At 38.4% G+C, this 22,553-nt stretch overlaps 1 protein-coding gene across 4 annotated transcripts in view; it reads right to left on the reverse strand.

Annotated features, from left to right (window-relative positions):
• The window catches only part of FBXL2 (F-box and leucine rich repeat protein 2), a 68,038-nt gene that overhangs the window by 29,368 nt on the left and 16,117 nt on the right, over window positions 1-22,553 (reverse strand). For 3 of the 4 annotated variants that reach the window (XR_002124573.1, XR_002124572.1, XM_019647181.1), the window contains exons 4-11: window positions 9,721-9,795; window positions 7,834-7,928; window positions 4,169-4,237; window positions 3,973-4,068; window positions 3,624-3,750; window positions 3,422-3,496; window positions 2,060-2,190; window positions 235-295 (exon numbers count right to left, since the gene is read on the reverse strand). Coding sequence is in view for 2 of the 4 variants with exons in the window: in XM_019647181.1 (XP_019502726.1) it covers window positions 235-295; window positions 2,060-2,190; window positions 3,422-3,496; window positions 3,624-3,750; window positions 3,973-4,068; window positions 4,169-4,237; window positions 7,834-7,928; window positions 9,721-9,795 (729 nt within the window). In the remaining 2 variants the exon portion in view is untranslated. Of the gene's footprint in view, window positions 1-234; window positions 296-2,059; window positions 2,191-3,421; window positions 3,497-3,623; window positions 3,751-3,972; window positions 4,069-4,168; window positions 4,238-7,833; window positions 7,929-9,720; window positions 9,796-10,060; window positions 10,116-22,553 lie in introns of all 4 variants that reach the window. The other variant, XM_019647182.1, reaches the window with a different exon arrangement.

The following is a 22,553-nucleotide window of genomic DNA, read 5'->3' on the forward strand; positions in this document are numbered from 1 at the left end:
AGGCAAGGGGCTCCTCTCATGTGGTCCCTGCTGACAGCCACACCACCCTCTACAGGACCTCCCTGCTTTCTGGCCAACTGGAGAAAATGCAAAACACACCCCGAGGACTCGATGCTACTTGGTGCCTGTCATTTCTGAAGGTAGTTTTTTCCACACTCCAAAACCACTGCATATCATTTTGAATGAGGGAGGTAAACTCGAGTTTGGTTTTGTTTTTTAAAACCTCCACCTTACCCGAGCTAAAAGTGTAAAGCCTGCATCAGTCAAATGGGAACATCGGGCAGCCTCCAAAATCCTGGGATAAGGCGTGCAGGGGAGAGAAAAGCAGCAGCTGGTTAGCAATAGGAACACGCACTTTACAGCGCACACTCTGGCTTCTGGTAACAGCCCCGAGGATTGTAAATGCAAATACTGTTCCCGCTGGACAGATGAGGGGAATGAAGCTTAGGGAGCAATGTGACCTGCCCTAAGTCCCAAAGTCCCACCCCAAACGCGGACAGTAAATCCAGAAATCTCCCCACAATACCAGCACAACATTGTTACTGGTGTTTTAAAATATTTTTCCAGTATTTGTTGACTTTTAAACACAATAAAAATCAACTCTTACTCAACAAAATCATCTTGATATATACTACATTTACTGAAATTCTGGTACCCTAAAGGAAATTTTAAAAATTTACAGCCAATGAAAGACAGAGTTGATTCTCAACAGCCATGCTTAACAGGGATGGATGCATAAATAACCTTTTTAAGTTAAATACTCCCTTATAGCAATAATTTTTACCTCCTTTCTAACCAGTTTTAATCACACAGATTCCTTCTACTATTTAGAAATATCAAAATTATCTAGAATCTTACCTAATACAACTGTAAGAAAAATGAGTAAAAGACAAAAACAGAAAACCCCTAAAAGATACGTAACTGGTATAAGCAGGAGAAATCGGTTAGTTTCACCAGTAAATAAAGAAAAATAAAGCAAGTATCTTTTTTCTACCTATAGGGGTTAAGACTGCTGGTTCTGAAGTCAAACTTGACAAGTTCAAATTCTAGTTTTACTTCTTACTCATGTGACCCAGGACAAATTATGTGATATTCTATGAGTCTCCACTTCTCCTCTGCAAAACAAGTAAGAATAGCACCTCCTCCTAGAGATGTGATGAGGATCAAATGAGATAATGCTGATAAAAGTGCCTTACACAGAGCTCAGAGTTCAATTGGTGTTAACTATGATTAGTATTTGGTTGCCATTATTAAAGTTTTAATATTCACAGTGTTATGTGGAGAATCCCAAAATAAATCCTTATCTGTTAGAACAAAACAAAACTTCTCTTCCTGCTAGGGGAAGATGCTAAATAAGGCGACTGGGACCCCCCCCCCCATTCTGGCCCTTTAGCAGCTGGTTTAGAGGAGAAACTGGTGACATTTGGATGTGAGGCTGTCATCCTGCTCACTATCAGACCACTGATGTCAAAGTAATACTAGGTGAGGCAAGTCAGGTGGGCAAATGTTGTGCAGTCCACCAAGACATTAAGGTTCCAAGCTGATGGGTGCCAGGTGGGAGGAGAGCTGCGGGGCAGGGTGCGAGAGGTGAAGGGATTAAGAAGTACACATTGGTAGTTACAGAACAGGCTGCGGATGTGAAGTACAGCATACAGAATATAGTCAAGAATACTGTAATAACTATGTATGGTGTCAGGTGGATACTAGAATAGTCAAGGGGAATCACTTTGTAAATTTTATGAATGTCTAACCACTATGCTGTACACCTGACACTAGTATAAAACAATACTGTCAACTATAATTGAAAATTTAAAATAAAAAAATTAAAGTTCCAATTCCCTGGTGGCAAACGGTTTAGTCCTCTCCCAAGCATCCCTAAATGAGCTGCAGTACACCTTGTCCCACTCCAACCATCAGACAAAAGCCAGCAACACAGCCACTGCCTCCCACACCAGCACTTATCCCACCAGCTGGCAAAGCCTCTCCTCTCCTACAGGAAGCCCTCCTGGTTGGCCCAGCCCGGCTCCAGACTGCAAAGCAAAAGGCTCGGCACACTCACTGAAGTCTCGGGCAGTTCAAAGCCAGGGCTGTGAGAGAGGCGTCTGTGAGGTTGCCGCAGCCAGAAAGGCAGAGGGCCTGCAGCCGGTGGCAGCCCCTGCAGATCTGCACCACGCCTCCGTCCGTAATGCGCTGAGGAAACACAACGGGCAGGGCAGTCAGAAGGTGCCAGCGTGCTGACACAAAGCCGCAGAAAAGTGGGGTCTCCTGTTGGTTAATCAGTTGGGGTTGCCAGTTACTAGCATTTTATCCTAATTAAAATAAGGTGACGTACAGGACAGACATGTGTTATGTTATCTCTGCACAGCTTTAAAAATATTCTAGCATTACTAATAAAGAGTGATATTTTAAAATTCTATTTCCCTTCCCAGATTTCTTTTTTCAGGAAAATGTAATAAAGTTGTATTAAAAATCAGATTAAATAGAGAGCTCGTAAGATGTGCCTGATTAAGTGACATATTAATTTGTGGTTGAATTTCTATAGATTAACGCTGTAGACATCTACCATATAAGTCATATATGTGTCTACGTATTTCCTCAAATGTTTAGAGAATAGCAAAATTAAATAAATTACTAAATTGATAAAGGAACATTCAAAATAATATTTTTATTTACATCTAATTTATGTAGAAATAAACATGCACATTTATATTATACTTCAAGTCATCTGCCAACACCATCCTCCATGCTATTCACGGTCCTACTTTTGAACAGTGCAAGCCCATAAGGTCACTACATGCCCAGAAGCTGGTTTCTCTTTTATCTCCCACCATCAAGGACTCTAAAGATTTACGATTCATTCACTAAATACCAAATGCAAGGGATTTCTCTTATTTTTCTCATAATCGATGTTTCCCTTGAGGAACCCAGTAGGATGGAGCAGGCATCCTCTTCAATGACCCATATTTACAATGGCAGTGGAGAAGGAACCATAGCTTTTCACAAGCTAAAACTCTGATGAAAAATACACGTTGCTCTTGCATATGCCCTTTATTTTTCAAAGCATTTTCCCATCTGTGATTTCTTTTTATTTACTGAGATAATGTAAGAAATAGATGTTATCATCCCCAGTTTATAAGTTAAAAAAAAAAGACACTGAGACCTCACCTTGAATTGCTCGGCCAGTGACAGCATTCCAGATCTCTCAAAATAAACCAAAACAGACCCTGATCTATATTATTTAAGAGGAAATGTCACTGGCTTTGTATTGCCCTTTTTGGTTATATTGGTGTTCTTTCATCTTGTGGCCAATGGGTAGATGATATAAGGACATGGGATAAAAAATTCAGGGGTGGTGATCAGCCCACCTGCCTGCAGCAGATGCCCGAGGGGGAGGGCATGGAGCAGGGGGCCCGTTACTTACCGAGCAGGACTGCAAGTTGAGGCTCACGAGCTCCTGGCAGTAATTCTGAATGTGTTTTAGAGCTTCGTCTTCTAACTAAGAGGAGAAAACAAAAGCGGGATGGACCCAGGTCAGGGCACCAAGGAAAATGCACCAGCAAGCCCCCTACTGAAGCGCCCATACTTAACATTCAATGAACACGGCTGCACGGACCCCGTGGTACCTGTGTGCAGCCCCTCAGGAGCAGGGCTTTGAGGCCTCGGCAACCTCGCACCAGCGCTTCGATACCATCCTTCGTGATCTGATCACACCAAGAGAGGTTCAGGTACTCCAGGTTTCGGCAGCCCTCACTGAGAACAAGAAACAAAACTATACATGTGCAGTCCATCCCACGGAGAATTCATCACCAACTTGGAGTTGAGGAAATCACAAGCAATCCAGGGGAGAAAGAGCCTCTGTGGCCTGAGTCACCTATTTCCTGCTCCAATGGGAACATCAGAAAGGTTTTAGACACACCAAAACGTTCCCAGCTTTGGGCATTTCTCTTGACCACAAGTAACAGGTACTCTTACCTGATCCCCTTTAAGGAGCTGTTTGTAATTGACACACAGGAGGTCAGATCCAGATGTTTCAGCTTGGAACAAAATCTGCTAAGGCTGTAACACGTGCTGAAAAAGAGTAGAGGCACTAAAGGTATTTTCAACCATGATTCTCTCCCCTCGCTCTCCCTCTGGCCAGTAAGTCACCAAAGTCGTTTTCATTATTTACCTGTCAGTAATTTTTGTGCACCCATTGAGGTTTAAATGTTCAATGTTTCGGCAGTTCTGTGCGAAGGTCCTACAATGAGAAAACATTTAAAAACTCTTTGCATGTTGCTGGGTAGCCACTAGAGGGCATGTGTAAACATTCACATTTAGAACAGTGCTCCTCAAATTTCTAAAAATTTATTTTATTGTGCAAACACACTTATCATGAGATCTATTGTCTTAACAAATTTTTCAGTGTACAATATATTATTGCTCACTATAGGTACTAGTGCTCCTCAAACTTGAACGTGCACATGAAACAGCTGAGGTTCTGGTCACAATACAGATTCTGATTGTAGATGCACGCAAATGGCTTGATAGTCTGCACTTGTAAGAAGCTTCCAGGTGACGCCAGTACTGCTACCCTGGGGACCACACTGTGCCAGGCCAAGCTCTAGACCGACTGGATCAGTTGTAACTCCTTCACCCACACCTTGGTGGTCATCTAAGAATGGAGGCCTGCCTCCCTGTTAACTTCCCTTCACAGAAAATTCAGTTGGAAGCAAGGGGGCCAAATCTTTCCTTGTGTTGTGCCGTGCTGTCACTTAGTTACCCTAGAGTCTTTCTGGAGACTCTTTCTCTGGCCACGGATAGGGCTGATCAGTATTGAGAATGATCCACTTACTGGTGAAGACACCGAGTCATGAAAGGCAACTACCTCCATGATTTGTGAGTGGCAGCAAGGCCAGGGCAGAAAATTACACATCCCTTACTTGCCACTTACCACTTAATATATTCAGCAAGGTCATCTGCATTTTCCTAAAATACAGCTTCAACATATCTTACAGGATTGAGTCCTGACTCTTCCATGCAGTACCCAACATCTCCAAAAGCTGACCTCAAACCAGATGTCACTCTTATCTGCTCCTACCCTGCCATGGTGCAGGGAAGGGAACTGAGCTGGAGCCTGATGGACTCCTTGAGTTGAGGATATGGAGCGAAAAGTCTGACCAACACAGTTAGAATTATCAGAAAAGAGTGAACTTCACAAAGAGAGAACTTCAGAGATCTGCACAGGGCTCCCCTCAACAATTCAGTAGAGTGCTCATCAGAGCATGCATATGAGGAAACTACCCAAAGCCAGGCAAAGAATCAACAAAAAGCATTATAGAGGAACAAACAACAGCCAGAGCTCAGCCAGGGCCAGGAACAGTTCCCACTCTCACCAGCCACCAGTGAAAAGTGCCATGATGTGTGGGGTACTGGATAGAGTGCCGAGAAGGATCTTGCTTCAGGAGTGGAGTATAATTAGCCCTAGACTAAATACTACCTTGGTCCAACATAACAAATTTTAAAATCAAAATCTGAAAGGAACTATATCCAAGTAACTCAACTGCATTTCAGAACAAGACTCAAGAACATTTACAGGAATACAAAAATATCTTCACCCAAAGTAAAATTTACAATGCCTAGCATTGAACAAAAAATTCAAAGAAGGAAAGTACATCCATAATGAGGAGAAAATTCAATCTATCAGAACTGACTCAGAATTGACAGATATTAGAAATAGCAAAGGCATTAAAAGATATAAGATTAAACATGTTATGTTTATAAAGCATGTTATGTAGAGACATGAAAAATATTTTTAAAGCCCCAACTTAAACTATTAGATATGAAAACCATATGGCTGATGAACAGCAGACGAACAGCAGACTAACAGCAGACTAGACACTGTGGAAGAAATGACTGGTGAACTTGAAGTCACAGAAATAGAAACTATCCAAAATGAAACATGGAGACAAAACAATAAGAACAGAGTATAAATGACTTGTGAAACAACTTCAAGCAACCTAATACTCGTATGTACCATTTATTGTATCTCAGTTATATTTCAATAAAGCTGTTAAAAATCCATAGGACTTAATATATAATGATGGCGCAGGAGTAACTGAAAATATACATGCAAGATCTAGTACTACTAAGGTTTTAATCTATTTTGAGTACTACTAAGTTTCCATTGTCTAAATCAGTGCTTGGTATAGCAGGGGCTCAGTAAACATTTATAAATGAATAGCCCCTCTCCCACCAAAGCAACAATACACATGCAGGGCCCGAGTGGAGGCCAAGGCTGATTCTAGGTGATTATAATTAAAAACTGGAGGCATAACAAAATTCTTTCTGAGTCATAATTTTGATAAGTTATTTCTCACAGTAATCTGGTCTCACATATTAAAAATGTACACCGATATTAATATAGATTTCTGCTCTAAAACTTATGGTAAACCAATTAACATTCTTAGCCTTATAGAATAGTTTTGCTAGTATAGGTGGCATTATTCTAATTGTCAAGATAAGAATATATTTCTTTGATACTCCTCATTGACAATACACATCTTCACATTTATTGTATTTTCCTTAATGGAACCACTTTAAACTTAAGTTCTCTATCATAAATTATCTTAGGACCTATTTGGCATATTTAAGCTTCCTGTTAAAATAGAATCAAACTACACTACTGGTTTACAAAGCTTTTGAAGTAGCAGAAAATTTGGTCTGATCATCTGAGTTTCTTGATTTAAAAAATAATCACCTTGTTCCATAATATTTAAAGGGAATGTTTTCATCCTTAAAAAATGTTATGAATTGGGCCAGCCAAGTGGCTCAGTTGGTTAAGAGCTCGCTCAAGAGTTTGAGCTCTGAGCAACAGCAGTTCGAGTCCAGCCTGAGCTGAGCTGCTGCTGAGCTGCCAACAGGTGGCAGGATGGCTCAGCTAAAAAAAAAAAAAAATGTTATGAATCAATTTTCTTAGCAATGGGGTAGCAGATGTTTCAATTATAAATTCTACTGTTTGCAAACACTATTATACATACTGCACGTTCTTAAAGGCAGTCTGTGACTGATGTATACTGTAGTAATGCCTAGTCTGCAAGAGACAAAGTCTGTCCCAAGGTTCTAGGGGGCAGTGTGTGTCCTAATTAGCCAACCTCAAAAAATACTAGAGGCCACAAGGATAAGGACATCAAGGTTTTAATTATGCCTAGTCTCCAGAAAAGTTCAAAGCACATGTCCTTAACAATGGATGGATAATACTTCCAATAAATAAGAGCTATCCAGAAAGAGGTGGGCAAGCATTTGGTTGGATAGAATATACTGCTAACTATACTAAAATGAATGGATAATCAGATTTCATTATGAGCAAGCAAAATTCCAGGTTGTGCTAAGGAAGGTTTTGAAAGAATTATTTTGTTAATTAGTAAAATTTATATAAAAAGGTAGCCACTATTATGAGAAGGAAACTAGGAAGAGGGGAAAGTGACGACGGGAATAGGAGAGGTGAACTAATAGACTATAATTATGTGCCAGGCACTTCATACAGGGTATTTCATGTGATACTCTTGACATTCCCATACAGGTGCTGTCCCTGCCTTCACTTTCCAATAGAGAGACGGGACACTCAGCGAGGTGAAATAATTCTTCCCAAGGTCACATCCCTAACAACAATGGAGCTCGGTTTCTAATCCAGGCCTGCTGACTCCAAAGTCACGGTTCTCTCATTACTCTACACAAATTACCATAGGAAGAATTTCACAGAAGAAAAGCAAATAAGATGCTTGGTTTATTTCTGCTGATGCAGATGTCAGCCACGAGCTTCCACGTGAGTGAGTCACTGCCAGTGACCTGACTTACTTCAAGGAGGAATCCCCAACACCAATGCAGCCTCGCAAGCTGAGCTTCCGCAGGAATCCACCGCACCGCTTTGAGATGTTTTCTACCACTCGACCCTTGAATCAAAGTTGGAAAGAAATCTTGTTTTTCATGCTGCATATCTAACAGCATAATAACCTGAAATTTAGGAAGTGAATATATTTCTCCAGGTGTAATAGAAGTGATTTGGGAACATTCCTCCAACACCCCACTTCTGTCCCTGATGCATAAGAGGCTACAAGCATTGAAAAATGTTTTCAGCTAAAGCATTAAGTGTTTAAAAAAAAAAAAAAAGCACACTACTTTTTGAAAGCCTTAACCCTGGAGTCAGACCTCCCCAGAGACCCAGGGCTCATAGCTGCTCCACCAATTACAAGGCTTTTTGAGATCAGCTATGGGAACAGTGGCTGCTGGGCAGAGACCTAAAACAATGCTGCCTTAAAACAAGAAATTGTATTTTAGCTACACATGACCATTCTAAAAGCTCGAAAATATTCCATAAAGGTGTCCCCTCATCCTCTTTAGCAATCACCTATTTAAACATACATTTGTTCTGAAAGAGGAACTTTGGCTGGGTACTGGCAGGCAGAGGGGGAGAAAAGAAAATGAACACTGATGCAGCACTTCCACTGTTTCACGCACAATTTTAACATTTTCTTGTAGCTATTACGGCTCATGTACTATTCACAACAATCTCATGGACTGCTACTCCACAAATGAGGAAAGGAAGAACACGTCTGGAATACTGGGGCTCCCTTAGGTATCCCATAGATTGGCATTCCCTGTGACTAAAGTCGATGGAAAACTACAAGCCAATCCAGGCAGGGCTGCTAATGGTCCAGACACTTCAGGAATGAGGGTGTGGGTCACTCCATCACTCCACCAGGTAAAGAACCAGACCCGCTGAGGTACTTGCTGAAGACAAAGGGAATAAAGAACGGGCAGAAGGTAGTTATAAATAAAACTATGACCACAGGACCAGTTATGGAAATGAGGACTATAATTATCATGGTATTTCCTCCCCATTTTGTTATAAATATGCACATTGGTGTATATACAAAACAAATATATTTCTCTTTCCTCTCTGGTTCCCTTTCCATGTAAGGTAAGTAAGATGTACTGACTTTATATTATAGTATTTACGTATTGTTATGCTACCTCATTGTATCTAAGGCACAGCATATCAAGGAGCTCAAGGACTTGACCTCCTCTTCTGAAGACGGGGTTAATGTGTTTTGGGTTGTATACCGGAAAGCTGTATCACATTAGGTGGAATGAAGACTTGTTGTTTCGAGATTAAATGTGGTTTAAAGAGATGCATATGGATGCCAAGTTGAAAAGGAGTGATCTTGTGACGATTAATTTTATGTGTCAACTTGACTGGGTTACAGGGTGCCCAGATATTTGGCTAAACATTATTCAGGGTGAGGGTTTTCCCTCTGTGAGGATGAGATGAACATTTGAATCAGCAGACTAAGCAGACTCTCTCCTTAGTGTGAGTGGGCTTCATCCAACCAACTGAAGACCCGAATAGAACAAATGAGGCTAAGAGATACTCCTCCTGCCTGACTGTGTGAGCTGGGACATTGAACCAGGTGTTAAGGATGTAGGTGCGAGGCTTTAAAAAGCTGAGTGGTAAAGCAGATTATAAATATGAACAAGGGGGAAAAGTAACCTGTTACTGATACAGAGCAAAAGTAAAATACAAGCAGAATTTTATTCTTGATGTATACAAATACCTTCCGGGTTTTTCCCTCTCTATTCCACCTTAATATTAAATCTGAATGCATCAAAATAAAAAGGCAGGAAAGAGGAAGCAGTTCACTTATCTTTTAAACAGTCTTTTTGCCCAAAACAAGGTAAACTTACCTCTACATCCGTTTGAAAGTTAAAAAGGTCTATTCTTTGCCAGTTGCTTCCATCCAGGGCTAAGATGTTCCAGGCCTGAGAGGTGGAAGTAAAAGAGGAGGAATTGGGTTGAAAAAGATACACTTATTGAGACTGTTAAAGAAAGTTTTGATTCGACCTCAGTATTTTCAAGCTTTTATTCTTGATACACATTAAGTTGATAATCAAATATGTAATTATGATAACATTGTGTTATGTTAAATATAAAAGATGACTTTTTAATTGTTTACTGAAACTAAAACTCATCCTTATGCTAATAAAACTTGATATTTACTAATTAAAAATCTGGTTAATACTCTACCTTGGAAATCTGTGCACATCGGCACAAAGTTACTATATCCAAGAAGGAAAATATTCTAGGAAGAAAGGGAAAAAGCACAAAAATGAGGTGGTGTTAACATTTCAGGATATTATAGCTTGAAAGATAAAATCTAGTGCACCATCTGGATACAGCATAAGTTTTTTTCAAGATTCTTCAATTTGCAATACTCAAATGTGCTATAATTTTACATCCCTACTGTGAAATATTAAATGCACGTTCCTAAGCTGTTTTAGACACACTACACAAATCCCCTTAAAACAGAACTCATTAAACTTTTATTTCCCTTGTTCTAAAGCATGGACATGGGACAGTAGATCATAACTTATTCTATTCGAAGACCAACTTCTCTAATACCCCAGGCACTAAGCCTGGTGAGAACTAAATCCTTCTAATTTTCATGTCCCTAACACAGTGCAAGCCCCTCCTTTGGTGACAGGTGCACCAAACAGGCTCAGCTGCCTGAGCCTCACATAACATGAGGCTCAGGAGAAGCGCGATGATAAAACCCGTTTGAGTGTGATGTATTTGGTCCAAGTGCAGAAAGATGGAACTCAGTAATTGGCAAGGTCTGTAAGTGACCAGTCTTTTGTGAGCAAAAGCCAAGAAGCCACAGAAGATAGGAAAGATGGGGAAAAGAAGAACAGAGAGAAGCAAACAAAAACTGAGTTTACATCGGTAATGCCCCCAGAGGAAGCAGCAGCCGTCATGCAGGGGTCTGAGTGGGTCCCGAATTTCTGGCCAGCCATGGGGGAGATGAGTTGCAAATAGCTGTGCATGCCTCAGTGCCGTGCAGCTGAAAACAAGGAACAGCTTTTCTACGAGAAGGGTGGATATAATAGGATTTCGAGTCTCACAGTCCTGGAAGGTACACATGAAGAGTCTGTGCCTGTGTGTGTGGGAGGAGGAGGAGAGTGAGATAGCAAACAGGCAGCTAGCTACAAGCCCTTCAAAATTCTTCAAAGTAACACTCAGTGGTGAGTTGAAAATCCACGGGCTCGGGGAAGAATTTTAATAAAACCCCAGTGTTGCACCCTGTGATAACGCACCCACAAGCAGCACCGCGAGCTAGTGTGAGCACAGGCACCATTCTACAACACAGGCTCCAACCATTTTCTAATGAAAAGCAAAGGATAGACGCATAAGGGCTACAATGACCTTAGAAAAGTCAATGGAACTTTGTACATAGGAAAATGCGGTGGCTGAACATGTGTATTTAAATATATGTACATAAACATAGTTCAGGCTGTCTGCACACCTACACGTACAATGCCTCTATGGGAACACTTCTTGTCCCATCCAAAAGCCCCCCGGCCACAAATGCCTGTGCTCTGTGCTGTATGACCATTCCACAATGAGCCACAATTTACTGTCAGCTCCCTAAAAGACCAAGGACCAGGCAGAGAAGCAAGTATGGTACAGTAAAATCATACTTCCAATGTGATAACTTCACCCTTCATTAGAAAAGCATCGCAATGGCAACTTGGTTATAAACACACACACACACGGGTATATATGTTCCTGTAGGCAGGAAGAACAGGGCTACAAGGGAGCTGGGAGAAAGGAAGGAAGAGGCGAGGGTAGCAGTTAGGGAAAAAGCCCACTCGAATCCGGCCAGATGGGGTTTCAGTGGCCGGAGGGGGAATCAGGACACCACCTTGCCCCGTAAGCTGAATTTTAGCTGATTGTAATAGATTATAATGGTATTAGCATGGCAGCCAAGGAAAATCTCCACCCCCTCACCCCCGTGGCACCATGACAGTTCCAAGAGAGCCAAATAAGGACAAAGACGCCCCCTCCGGACTGGAAGGAGTCAGCCAGGACCCACCTGAGAACGCCTACGATGCAACCCTTAAGTCCTGAATATTCCACCCTTTCATTTCAAGTGTAATAAATTCCCAGACACCACTTCTCTTCAGGGCAGCTGCTCTTCTCCAAGCCTGCCCACTCTCCCAATCTCAAGAGCGGACTACCCTTCTCTAATAAATCTACTTCTTGCTTGGCTGACTTGGTGAGTTCTTGAATTCTTTCCTGCGATGAACACCAAGGACAAGTTTGTTTTTTGGCAACATATACAAGTAGATGTACTCCTGGACTTTGTATTCTGTTCCATTGGTCTGTTTTGTCTACTTTTGCGCCAGTAAGACCCTGTTTTGATTACAAAGCTTTATAATAAATCTTGATGTCTGGTAACTAAGGCCTTCCACTTTTTTCTTATTCATTAAGATTACCTTGGTTATTCTTGGCTATTCTTGGTTCTCTGAATTTCCACTTATGTTTTAGAATCAGCATATCAATTTCTACTAGAAAACTTGATGAAATTTTTACTGGGATTGCACTGAACTTATAGAATGTTTGGGAAGAATTAAGATCTTTACAATATTAAGTCTTCCAATCCAGAAACATGGTAGGTTCCATTATTTAGTTAGGACTTTTTAAATTTCTCACAATAAGTCTAGTAGTTTTCCACACACACTCTGCTCATTTTCAGATTTTTTCCCCCCTGGTTATTTGATGTTGTTACTTTTGTATTAAAATTGAATTTTTAAATGTAACTAATTGTTGCATATATATATATATATATATATAAAACACTTTTCACATATTTACCTTGTATCTAGAAACATTTCCAAATTTAAATACTCTAATGATTTTCTACACACAAAATCAATTCATTTGTAAATAACGATTTTCTTTCTTCCTTCCCAATATTATACCTTTTATTTCTCTTGCCTACTGAAGTGGTTATGATCTTCTCTAGTACCAATGATAATAAAAGATAATAAAAGACATATTTTTCTCATTCCCATCTCAGAGAAAAAGCTGTCACTCTTTAATCATTGATTACAATGTTTACTATAGGGTATTTCTTTCTGCCTTTTCAATTTTTAAAGTTATTTTATCTTGTAGAATATTTCAGTTTTGCACATGCATGATTTTAACATCTCCAACATTTGCTTATCACTCATTTTTAAAATTAAAAATATAAGCAGATAATACATAAAGTTCCCATATATCACTCCTCATCTTGCTACAGTTTCTCCTATTATTGACATTTTGTATTAATGTGGCTCATTTGTTACAATTAATAAACTAATATTAATACACTATTAACTTAAGTACAGTTTATGTTAAGGTCACTCTTTGTATTATAGAGTTAGTTCTAGGTGTTGACAAATGCATAATAACATATATCTACCATTATAGTATCATACAAAATAGTTTACCACCCTAAAAACCACCTGTGCTTCACCTTCCCTCCTTTCCCATGAAACCCTGGCAACCACTGTACTTTTTAACATATCCATAGTTTTGCCTTTTCCTTCATATAACTGTTATCATACAATATGGAACTATTCAGATTAGCTTCCTTCACTCGGTAATATGCATTTAATGTTCCTCCTTGTCTTTTAGTGGAAAGATAGCTCATTACTTTTTAATGCTGAGTAATATTCCATTGCATGGATGCATCCAGAGTTTGTTTATCCATTCATCTATTTAAGGACATCTTGGTTGCTTCCAAGTTGGATAATTCTGCTATAAACCTTTGAATGCAAGTTTTTGTGTATGTTTTCTACTCGGTTGGAAATACCTAGAAGTGTGATTGATAGGTTATACAAGTTTGTGTTTATATAAAGAAACTGCCAAACTGTCTTCCAAAGTGGCTGTGCCATTTTGAATCCTTACCAACAAATAAATGAGAGCTTCTATTACTCTAAATACTGCCAACATTTGGTTACTGTGAGATTTTAAAATTTAGCCATTCTAATAGGTGTAGAGTGGTACCTCATTGTTTTGGTTTTCAATTCCCATCTATTGTTGCTATTGAGATCTATTGTTAGTTTAACTGCTAATTCTTTTAGGTATTTTACTCACCTTGCACCATTTATTTAAGACTTTTCTTTGACTTTGAAGTTCTGTTTTATTACAATGTGTCTAGGTATAAATTTACCTTTATTGATTCTATTCAGGGCTCAATGTTCTACTTCAATTTGAGGATTCATATCTTTAACACATTCTAAAAAACTTTTCAGCCACTTTGCTTCAAATACCCCTCCTACATTTCTTCTATATTCCTTATCTATAATTTCCTTTCTCCACCTCTCAACCAATAAACATGCTCCTGATTTGTTTTTTGTTCCCTTGCTTAACAGTTTTATCACAATGTATATATTCCTAAATATACCATGTAGTTTTGCTTGATTTTGAATCTTATAAAAATGGTACATGCTGTATAGTCTTTTGCAACTAGTTTTTTTTTCACTCAGCACTGTAACACTAAGATTTATTCATGCATTTTGTGAGACTGTAGTACATTTCACTACACATTTAAAATCTATGTTATACATGAAATATCTCATTATATTTATTACATTCCAGTTCATGAACATTCGGTTGTTCCCAGCGTTTTTGCTATTATGAATAGTGCTGCTGTGAATATTTGTATATGGTCACCAGGTATACATTTGCAAGAGCTTCCTTAGGATATACTCAAAAGTAGCGATGCTAGGTCACGGAATATGTAGGTCACAGATATGGCGATGTTCAATTTTACAAGATAATGCCTTGTTTCCTGGGTACACATCTGCGCTTCATTTCCTACCGTCCCTTGAAGGTACATGTAGCCACGTGACTGAGAACTAGCCACGGAAAGTGAGCTGGCTGGAGGCCAGCCATGGTTGAAGACAGTGGAGCTTCCTCCAACCGGGTCCTCGATAACTGCAGAGCGCAGCTGACTTCTTCACACACCACCCCCAACTGCATCAGCTGAGCAATAATTAAGCTTCTGTTGTGTTTAAGACATTAGATGTCTATTAAATACCGGGGGTGCCCAAAAAAATGTATACAAGTGGACACTTTGGTCAACGTTGCTCAAGCAATCGTTCGCCGTAATCAGAAGTGTCTGGAGCTGATGGGAACCACTTTGAGCACCTCTTGTAACTGCAGAAGTCAAATGTGACTTACGTTTATCTTTTGTTATTGGTATATATTGAATATTACAATGTTAACAGTTTTTTCCTTTCTTAAAATGTGTACACATTTTTGGGGCACCCTCTGTATATATGCCACATTAGCCTACTTTAACTACCTAAGAAAGAAACAGCTACCTTGCAGTGGGATGCTTCTAGAACAAAAATTTGACATATGTGACATCTGCCTAGTGGCTGACAGCACAGGAAACATGTATCAGAGCTGGTAACATGAATATATTTGTCATGTGATACTACTGCCCGTGATAATGGGGAGGGCAGACAAAGCATGCAGATCCAGAGAGGAGGTTGGAAAGTGCCAAAATGTTAGTGAAGAATGATTTCTCCTTGCTGTATTTAGCAAGGCATTATAAGAAAGTACTCAGGAAAGAACTGATTGGTTTGTAAGCAGAAATAAAAGGGGAGAGAGTACAGAAACTGAGGACCAACTATTTCTAAATACTATTTCTAAATACTATTATATTTTCAACTATTTAAGTAGAAAATAAGATTTAAAAGTACCTTGGGCTACAAGAGATTATTCAAACTTCTTTTAAACAGAGTCACTAAATCCTGTAGCAAAGATCAGATTCAATCCTGCTGCTCCCTTTCTTTACAAGCCTATTGTTTTGGGTGTCTCCAGATAGACAGCACTGAGAGAGAGGCATAGGGGAAAGGAAGCAAAAAATAAAATAAAGTAAGCCTGAGGCTGCTATTTAACAAAGAAATGTGGGTGTGGCTATTGGCACACGGCACTTACTAAAATCAAACAGATTAGAAGACTACCAAATTCTTAAATTCTGTCAAATAATCAATAGCCTAGCCTAAAATGTGCTGTAATTATAAACGAATCTTCAGGTCTTCAATATTCCACAGGTAAGAAATGGCTGTGAAATAACCATGGCCCTCTAGAAAGAAATATTCCCTAATATCTACTTCAGATATAGCTATAAAAGGTGATACACAAGGAAGAAACTTCCAGAGTTTGAAGTTAAGAGTCACCAAAACCCATGGTAAGGGAGTCCCTCCCAAAAAAACAGAATAGGAGCTTCCCCCACTGCTAGGACAAGGGGGACTTCATAATGCCTGCCGAGCAGAATCTCATCATTGCTGTATAATTGCTGTGTATCTTCCATTATTCCCCTTTCCAAATTGTATTGTTTATTTGTTATCTTGTCCCTGTTTCTGAATTAGGAGTGAAGGACAGTAGTGGGGAAGGTAACAAAACCATAAAGCACTATATCCAGATCTGATGGAGAGGACTACATATCACCTAGAGATCCTAGAATTGGAGCTGCGTGTACTGAATGGAGGGGACTTTGTTTATCTTTTGGGGATGAGGTGTGTTCTCTATGGGAAGGAGGGTCCCCAACATAGTGATCTGGTTACCAGAACGGCAGACTCTGGCATAAGAGGCGAGCTCCTCACCAAGTGTCATGTTTTCCCCCTTCTTCCTGGGCATACATGTGGTCTAACAATGTGCTCAAGAAGAAGAGAACATGAATTTTTTGAGAGCCTCTCTCTTTTGCAATTAGGTGAGGCTATGCAGTTGAATTACTATCAAGTGACTGTGAGGGCACGCTATGTGCCACTGTTGGATGTGGTCCGTAAGATTCTCCCACCACGCTCCTCCATGCACTTATCTAAATCTTACTGTAGATTCACCAAGTACTATTAATATTATGGGTCACAATGTACTTTTATCTTGAAATTGTATAATTAAAAGTGTTTAAAAAGGAATAAAACACTTTTTATTTTTTATAGTGTAAAAAAAGGAAAAAAAGGATTAAAAAATAGATACTAGGCAAACATTAACCAAAAGAAAGCTGGTGTCACTGTGTTACTATCAGATAAAATAGATTTCAAGGTAAAAAAAAACCATAAATGTGACTAGACATGATAGCTATATAATAAAAACATTCACTTCACCATGAGGATGTAACAACTTAAAATGCCATCTGTACATAATAATGTTGCCTCAAATCGATAAATAAAAATCAACAGAAATCCAAGTAGAATTACACAAATAGCCAACATAGTTGGAAATTTCAACATACTTCTCTTAGTTATTGATAGGCCAAGGAGTCAAAAATCAACAAAGATTTTGATTGTTTGAAAAGCAAGCTTAGGTTTATGGTTCAAGATGGCAACATAGGAACATCCTGACCCCACATACATACCAAATCTACAGCTACACATTGACCAATTTCCTCTGAAAACACCCCACAAAACTAGCTAAGTAACATTTGTAAATATTTATGCACCCAACATAGGAAAACCTAAACATATGAAAACCACTAAAAGACCTAAAGTGAGAAACAGACAGAAATACAATAGTAGGGGACTTTAATACTCTACTTTCACCAATGGATAGATCATCCACAGAAAAATCAATGAGAAAACACTCACTTTAAGCGACTGGTTAAACCACATAGACTTAACAGGCATACACAACATTCCATCCAAATGCAAGAGCATACACATTCTTCTTAAGTGCACATGAAACATTCTCCAGGATAAATCATATGTCAGGCCTCAAAACAAGTCTTAATATATCTAAAAAGACTGAAATAACATCAAGCACTTTTTTTTTAACCACAATGGTATGAAACTAAAAATCAGTTGCAAGAAAAAAACTGGAAAATTCACAAATATGTGGAGATTAAATAACATGCAACTGAAGAACAAATGGGTCACAGAAAAATCAAAAGAGAAATTAAAAAATTACTTGACACAAGTAAAAATGGAAATATAACATTCCCAAACTTATGGGATAAAGCAAAGCAGTTCTAAGAGGGAGTTCATAACAATACATGCCTACCTCAAGAAATAAACAAACAGGGCCGGCCAAGTGGTGCGTTGGTTAAGAGATGGCTTGGGACACCAGAGGGCCCCGGTTCAGATCCCACATGGGGGCCAGTGACACTGCCCTCTACAGCTAAGATGCTGAACAACAGCTCAACCTGGAACTGGGCTGCCATGAGTCGCAGGCGACGGCGTAGGCTGCAGCCCCTGTTGCAGTGGGTTGCCATGGCTACCGTATGTAGCCATCAGCCAGTGTTAGCGGCCAGCAGCCGCAGTGAGTGCCGTCCAGAAGCCGGCGACTGATCTGCCTCACCCGGGAAGAGCGCAATGATGGTCCCAACTTGGGCCAGTGAAGCAATGTCCTCCACAACTAGACTGAAGAACAAAAAGGACAGCAACTTGTCTGCTCCCCTTCCCCCAATTCCCCAGCACTGTTCCCATCCCCCAATTCCCCAATAAAAATTTAAAAAAATAAAATAAAAACATCTCAAATAAACAACCTAACTTTATACCTCAAGGAATTAGGAAATAAAGAACAATGAAGCCCAAACGTAGTAGAAGGAAGAAACTAAAGATCAGAGTGGAAATACAATTCTTTTATTTATTTATTTATTTATTTATTTATTTATTTTTTTAGCTGAGCCATCCTGCCACCTGTTGGCAGCTCAGCAGCAGCTCAACTCGGGCCGGGAATCGAACCGCAGTTGCTCAGAGCTCGCACTCTTGAGCATGCTCTTAACCAACTGAGACACTCTGCCAGCCCCAATCAGAGAGGAAATAAATGAAATAGAGACTAAAAAGACAATAGAAAACATCAACAAAACTAAGAACTGGTTCTTCAAAAAGATAAACAAAATAGACAAATCTTCAGCTAGATTCACCAAGAAAAAAAAGGACTCAAATGAAATAAAAAATGAAAAAGGAGATGTTATAACTGATACCACAGAAATACATAGGATTATAAGAGATTATGAATAATTTTTTGCCAACAAATTGGACAACCTCGAAGAAATAGGTAAATTTCTAGAATGCAACCTACCAAAACTGAACCATGAGGAAACAGAAAATCTAAAAAGATTGATTACTAGTAAGGAGATTGAATCACTAATAAAAATCCTCCCAACAAACAAAAGTCCAGAACCAGACGGCTTCACTGGTGAATTCTACCAAACGTTTAAAAAGAATTCAATACTAGTACTTCTCAAACTCTTCCAAAAATAATAAAAGAGAAAAAAACACTTCCACATTCATTTTACAAGACCAGCATTACAAGGCTGCCACAAGAAAAAAAAATTACAGGCTAACACCCCTGATGAACACAGATGCAAAATCCTCAATAAAATATTAGTAAACTGAATTCAACAATACATTTAAAAGATCGTACGCCATGATCAACTGAGATTTATTCCAGAAATGCAAAGGTGGTTCAACATCTGCAAATCAATCAATGTGAATATTAGCACACCCAATTCAAGAATACATTAACAGGATCACACACCATACATTTGACAAAATTCAACATCCACTTATGATAATAATTTTCAACAAAGAAGATATAGAGGGAATATACCTCAACATAATAAAAACCTTATTTGACAAGCCCACGGCTAACATCTTACTCAACAGAGATAAGATAAAACCTTTTCCTCTAAGATTAGGCACAAAACAAGCATGCCCACTCTCATCACTTTTATTCATCACAGTATTAAAGTCCTCACCAGGGCAATTAGGCAAGAAAAAGAAATAAAATGCACCCAAACTGGACCAAAAGAAATAAAACTGATACTATTTACAGATGACATAATATCATATATAGAAAATGCTAAAGACTTCACCAAAATAACTGTTAGAACTAATAAATAAATTCAGTGAAGTCGTAGGATCTAAAAATCAATATACAGAAATCTGTTGTATTCCTATACACTATTAATAAACTATCAGAAAGAGAAATTAAGAAAATAATCCCATTTACAATTGCATAAAAAAACAACAACAACCTAGAAACAAATTTAACCAGAGGTGAAAGATCTGTACTATGAAAAGACACTAATGAAATTGAAGAAGACACAAATGAATGGAAAGATATTCCATGCTCATGAATTGAAAAAATCCTGTTAAAATGTCCATACTGCCCAAGCAAGCTACAGATTCAATGCAATCCTATCAAAATTCCAATTCATTTCTTTCTCACAGAAATAAAAATCCTAAAATTTATACGGAACCACAAAACACCATTTAGTCAAAGCAGTCTTGAGAAAAGAGAACAAAGATGGAGAGATCATGCTCTCTGACCTCAAACTATATTTCAAAGCTATAGTAATGAAAACAGTATGGTGTTGGCATAACAACAGACATGTAGATCAATGGAGAATAGAAAGCGCAGAATAAACCCACACATATACAATCAATTAATTTTCAACACAGGAACCGAGAATATACAATGGGGAAAAGACAATCTCTTTAATAGATGGCATGGGGAAAACTGGACAGCCACTGAATGAAACTGGACCATTAACGCCATACACTAACCAGCCACTATGGAAAATATAATGGAGGTTCTTCAATAAACTAAAAATAAGACTACCATATGATCCAACAATTACTTCTAGGTGTTTATCTGAAGAAAATACATAACTAGAAAAGATATCAGCATCCTCATGTTGACTGCAGCATTATTTGCAATAACCAAGATCTAACACAACAATCTAAGTGTTCACCGATGGATGAAGAAAGAAAATACCACACACACAAACACACACCACACACTCTGGAATGTTATTAAGCTATAAGCTATAAGAAAAGGAAATCTTGCCATTTGAGACAACACAGATGAACCTTGAGGGCATTATGTTAAGTAAAATAAGTCACATAGACAAATATTCTATCATCTCACTTACATGTGGAATCTAAGAAACAAAACAAAACACCGAGCTCATAGATACAGAGAACACATTTTGGTTGCCAGAGGCAGGAGGTCAGAAAGCTGGGCAAAATGGGTGAAGAGGGTCAAAAGGTACAAACTTCCAGTTATAAAATAAATATGCCATGGGGATGCAATTTCTAATGTGGTGACTACAGTTCATAATACAGTATTGCATTTTTGAAAGTTCTAAGAGATCTTAAAAGTCCTCATCACACACAAAAACATTGTAACTGCATAGTGACAGACGTTAACTAGACTCATTGTAGTGATCATTTCACAATATATACAAATACTGAATCATTATATGGTACACCTAAAACTAACATAATGTTGTATGTCAATTTCATATATATCTCAAATTTTTTTCAGTTAGGTATACTTTGTTATGGAATATTACATCCAGGACAAACATCAGAAATTACAAAATGCTTAAAGGACATATAGGCACACTCAAGAGGGAAAGAACATGGCCTTGAACTTAGGGAACCTTAGGTTCAACTAGGTGAAAGAATGCATAAGCAAAAGACAGATACTTTCAACAAGGAGAATGAACACGGGAGAGAGCAAATTAGAAAATAACGCTTCAGGGACTGGAAGTAAATCAGAGTTACCAGAATTTACAAGGAAGTTGGAAAAGAGAGATGAGATAGAATAATAGATAAAAAGTGAACAGTTCTGGGAGAATAATTTAAGTCACAATAATTTTAAAAATTGCAATAATCATCATAATGAATAAATTATTAGTTTTAATCATTAAACACCCAAATTGCGCACTTTAAAGATTATAAAATTAGGATACTATTTGGAAAACTGGATGAAGAATAAAATACAGAAGATATAATAGTACTAAAAGCAAGAAAAAGGGGGGGAAGAACTTTTACAAATCAGTAATAAACAACCCAACAGGCAAAAAATATAAATATGCATTTTACAGAACAGAAAAATACATGTCACCCATGAACACATAAAAAGATGCTCCACATTACTAGAATTCAGGAAAATTCAAATCAAGAGCACAATCAGATGCTATTCTACACTTAAGACATGTAACAACACTAAAGGTTGGAAAGGATGACTGAACTGAGTCTCATCTACTGTTTGTATGAATGTAAATTGATAAATACCACTTTGGAAATACAGTTTAATATTACTATACAAATTTAAATATTTGTAGAGCCTACTGACCCCCAGCAATGCCACTCGCAGAGAAACAGTTGTGTATTTGTACCAGGAGACATCAACAAGGATGTTGACAGCAGCACTGCTTTTACTAACAAAACACTGGAAACACAAGTACTAATCAAAAAAAAAAAAAATCAGGAAGTGAATTTTGGTATAGTCACACAATAGAATATTCTACGGCAGTATCATTCTTAGTAACATAATTTTGAGTGAAACCATGTCTCAGAAGACCTGCCTATTTTATTTTTTACAAAGTTAAGCAAAAATATATTGTTTAGTTATATATATTTAAGATAATTTCTTTAAAGAAAGGACTCATAAATACAAAGGTGGGGGGAAGGACAATGTACAGATTAGTGGTGAAGTGTATTATTAACCAACAATTCTGTAATCTAATTTAACTACAGTTTAAAAAAATAGCTGCAGTAATCAACCTTGTAGACATACCTCGGTATATACACCTCTGTACAAAGGGTGCCCAAAAAATGTATACACATTTTAAGAAAGGAAAAACTGTATTAAAATTGTAATACTCAATATATACTGATAACAAAAGATGAATACAAGTCACGTTTGACTTCTGCAATTACAAGAG

This window comes from Hipposideros armiger, unplaced genomic scaffold, assembly GCF_001890085.2.
Source record: "Hipposideros armiger isolate ML-2016 unplaced genomic scaffold, ASM189008v1 scaffold_109, whole genome shotgun sequence".
NCBI classification, from domain to species: Eukaryota; Metazoa; Chordata; class Mammalia; order Chiroptera; family Hipposideridae; genus Hipposideros; species Hipposideros armiger.